The sequence below is a fragment of the Protobothrops mucrosquamatus genome, unplaced genomic scaffold (genome assembly GCF_001527695.2).
Source record: "Protobothrops mucrosquamatus isolate PMUCROS unplaced genomic scaffold, P.Mucros_1.0 scaffold8232, whole genome shotgun sequence".
In the NCBI taxonomy this organism is placed as follows: Eukaryota; Metazoa; Chordata; class Lepidosauria; order Squamata; family Viperidae; genus Protobothrops; species Protobothrops mucrosquamatus.
The window spans coordinates 8,481-12,614 of record NW_015394028.1 but is presented as its reverse complement, the minus strand read 5'-3'; the positions used below and the strand labels follow the sequence as shown (position 1 = coordinate 12,614).

Here is a 4,134-nt window from a genome sequence, read left to right as displayed (position 1 = left end):
TGTCACATCCCGCCACAACTTCTTTAATCAAAGATGTACTTCCTGGGATCACAACCTAGCCAGGTGCAGTGTCCTGAAGGAGGTGCCCACAGGTGTGGCATGTGCCCCAAGAACACTTTGGCTACTGACTTGAGGTGCTGCATATCCCTACTATTAAGTAACCCAACACAGGAGGTGGCCTAATCAGCCTTTGCCTGCCATTGTGCCCTCAGATGTGGTCTTCCCAGAACCACCTGGTTGAGAGGAGTCTTTGGTCTCATCCAGCTTCAAAGCTCTTGCTTAGGTTTTCCATGATGCCCCCAGCCCAGAACTCATTAAGAAAAGAAGCATATTGTGGTGGGCAGAAGAGCAGCTCCACACTCTGGGTTAGGAATGAAGACAAGCTTCTCAGAAGAGCTGAAAGACCAGGGCACTTGCGCACTGAGGCTGCCCTCAAGATTAAAGATTAAATTAAGGAGATTAAATTAAATTAGATTAAAGAGATTAGAGTAACTCTGCTGTCAAGAGTACAAGCCTGTCTGGAAGCCGATGATGTTTGGCTGTCTCAGACTAAAACCCTTTAGGCAGAGCCAAGAAGAGCAAAGAGTCACATCAAAGTTGACCGGGTTGTTTCCATGATGTACTTCCATGACGGTGGTGGCCAGAAAAACAAAAGTCAACCAACTCTGAGGAAACACCTGCTGGCTCTCTCCATCACCAGGTGTTTGCAAGGAGAGGAACGTGGGAAGAAGGGAACCCCTAACCTTAACCCCAATCCCCAGAACTAAGGGAAAAACTGTAACCAATTGGATTTTAACCAGTTGTTAATAACATTATTTTACCATTGTCTATCATCCGTTGCTTGGTCAAGATCATGAGTAGCCGGTCCACTTCAAAGACCCCCACCCCTGGCGTGATGACCACAGACATCTGCCCTGTCCGGTCAAAATTTCGGTTGATGTAATGTTTGTCAAACACTAAAAAGGAGCAAACAGGAGCACAAATTAAAAGGGCACCCAGGGCTTTATAAAGAGCATCCCTTGCACACAACAAAGACAGTCATCTAAAAAAGCGGTCCCCAACCTTTCCAGCTTGACAGCCCAGAGGGAGGGGAGAGGGGATGGTTCCGGGTGAGTAGCAGGTGTCTGCACTGCAAGTAGAGCTGCGTGCACGTGCACCTGCCACTTCTGTGGCCCAGTTCTGAATGGGCCGTGGCCCAGTAGTGGGCCGTGGGCTGGGGGTTGGGGACACCTGATCTAAAATACTGATTCCATTTCCAATCAGTCCTCCAGCCTTACCAAGGGGAGAAAACATGTTTGTATTTGCTGTGATTTAGAACTTATAAGTTATCAATTTGTTTGAAAAACTACTGGGAACTGGAAAGACACTTTGTCCAATGCTCCTTAATACACAGGCAAATTTGCCCACACGCCTTGACCTCCCTTGCTCATCGTTGCCTGCAGAAGACTAATTCAGGAGGCCACATTCTCAGCTCAGGGAGACAATAAGGCAACACTACTGGCCCGGCCAGGCCCAACGGCAGCCAAGCATCAGAATCATCCCCAGAATCTTTTGCAACAGTTTGGAACTTCCTTTGAAGAAAAACCAGCATGGAATTCCCCAAAGAAAGAAATACTGAACGTCGCTGAGGAATCTTGCACAAACCAGCCTATCCTGCCTGCTCTCTTCTTTAAGAGAGCCCATTTGGCCTGGTGGTGAAAGTGGGAGACCGTGAGTTCGAGTCCCACCTTAGCTATGAAAGCCGGATGGGGGACTTTGGGCCAGGTCTTCTCTCTCAGCCCAGCCCACCTCGCAGGGTCGTTGTGGGGAAAATAGGACGGGGAAGGTGTGCTGGATATGTTCCCTGCCTTGAGTTACATGTTAAGAGTAATAAAGACAGGATACAAAGAAGTAAAATAAGACAATGAGGTGATGGGGCCCTTTCTGGTTCAAGAACATCCCAGGGCAAGACAAGAATTTGCCAAACTCACCATTGAAGGAGAGGTTTATGGCCTCCAAATAATTTCCTTGAGCAGAGGTGGCGTTGTATCCTGGTGGAAAATTCTCTAATTGTTCATCATCCAGAACAGAGGGAGGAAGAAACAGAGAAGATAAACCAGGGATTCTTTATTATTATTTTACCCATTGCTCAAAGTTTTAACAATGATGCCTATAAACAATATGAGCACAAAAGCAAGGCCAAAGACTAGTCCCCCTGAGGGTAAGAAGCCGGGGGGGGGGGGGGGGAAACAGTCTTTATGGACCTTGTGGCAAGTGGCCTTCAGACAACCATTTGTCAGAAATGGTATAGGGCAGTGATGGTGAACCTTTCAGAGACTGAGTGCCCAAACTGCAACCCAAAACCCACTTATTTATCGCAAAGTGCCAGGGCTGCATCAGCATTATGGTGTCCTCGGGGGGGAGGTGGGCATGTCCCACTGGGTGGGTGTGGCTGAAGTCATGGCAGACTGGGTGAGCGTGGCCGGGGCCAGTCCCTTGCCATCTCCGGGGCATCCCCAGGGGGGGCCAATGCCGCTTGCTCGCTCACGTCCTGCCCTGTCGCTTCCAAACGCCACGTGCTCGCTACTCTGGCGAACTCTGCTGGGGCAACGGCGCGTGTGCCCATAGAGAGGGCTCTGAGTGCCGCCTCTGGCACCTGCGCCATAGGTTCGCCACCACTGGTATAGGGTTTCCTGCCTAAGCAGGGGGTTGGACTAGAAGACCTCCAAGGCCCCTTTCAACTCTGTTATTCTATATTCTAAGTGAGATGGTGGGCGAGGCTTTTCATGGGCAGCACCCCGCAGGCCAGAGGACCCTTGCAAGGCCAGGGCTCCAGCCAAGAGGCACCTGAGGAAGAAGGGGACACAGCCCTTCACCGTTGCCAAGCCCCTTCCCCACAGCCCCTTCCTTCCCTGGACTTGCTGGTCAGCCATACAAGCTTGCACTGCAAAGGGCAGCCTGCAGCTCCTCAGCCGGAGCAGCTCTGCTTTTCTCACTCCTGCTGCGTAAACTCTACACTGTACCAACTTCTCAGCAGCAGCAGAAGCTGCAGAGTGGAGTCGAACCAGAAGGCCGTATTAATAGTCCTTGACCCACAACCACAACCGGGACCAGAATTTCCACTGCTAAGGAAGGTACTTGGTAAGTGAATCACGCCAAATTGCAACCTTTTTTGCCCGGGCTGTTAAGTGAATTGCTGCAATTATTAAATGGCCATTAAATAAATCCGGCTTCCCCCACTGACTCTGCCTGATGGAACCTGGCTGGGAAGGTTGCGCATAGCGATCACGTGACCCTGGGATACCACAACAGCGGCAAATACATTCCAGTTGCCAAGCGCCCGAATTCTGATCGCAGGATCACGGGGGGGCTGCAACGCTTGGAAGTCTGATGACCGGCCATAATTCACTTTTTTCCAGTGCCATCGTAACTTCAAATGGTGGCTAAATGAACAGGCTGCCCATCACATCTCACCTGCTTTCTCTAAGCGCACCAAAACCGGGTACTGGATGAAGAGCTTCTTAATAGTCACAAGCAGAGAAGTCCACTCCTCCCGGCGTTCATTTTGAACCACAACCCTGCGACGAACAGTGTGAGTGAGTCACAAAGGATGGACAGGCTGAGGCAGAGCAGGAACCCCACGCAGCCTACAGCGGGCCGGGCGAAGGGGGAAAATTATAGGGGGTGACAGAAATCTTAAATTCAGAATCTGCAAGAGAAAAAAGGCTTGCCTTTTTCAGAACCACAGCTTTCTAGCTGTCACGATTCTAAAATAAAAAACCATAAAATGACAAAATAGCACTGCTTCCATGAAAACATCAGGTATGTAAAATTTAGGTAAGTTTTCCAGTTACAGTGTTTTCAGTCGTCTTTGTAAATGTCCAGTTGCAGCAGATAGAGAGGCTAGCTTGGCTGGCATCCACCAACCCGCCTGCATTAAATTTGACCCAGTTCCGAAGACTCCAAATATTTAACAACTAAATAAAAATCACAAAATATCAAAACAAATATAGCAACAACAATAAGTCAGACATGACAAAAACCCGTCGGAACATTAAAGCCACCTCTGCGAGCACTCTTAATCTCCAAAGGCTCTCTCAGAAAGGTGGAACCTTTTTATTCTGCAGGAAAATAGTGGCATGGATATAGACTTTG

The 4,134-nt window shown here is 49.3% G+C and overlaps 1 protein-coding gene across 1 annotated transcript in view; it reads right to left on the bottom strand.

Moving 5' to 3' along the window:
- Positions 1 to 4,134, bottom strand: part of LOC107300738 (GATOR complex protein DEPDC5-like) — a gene marked incomplete at both ends in the record, with an annotated part of 19,081 nt that overhangs the window by 8,589 nt on the left and 6,358 nt on the right. Inside the window, 3 exons of the mRNA XM_015830038.1 lie at positions 822 to 956; positions 1,971 to 2,045; positions 3,454 to 3,557. Of these exons, the coding sequence (XP_015685524.1) occupies positions 822 to 956; positions 1,971 to 2,045; positions 3,454 to 3,557 (314 nt within the window). The remainder of the gene's footprint in view (positions 1 to 821; positions 957 to 1,970; positions 2,046 to 3,453; positions 3,558 to 4,134) is intronic.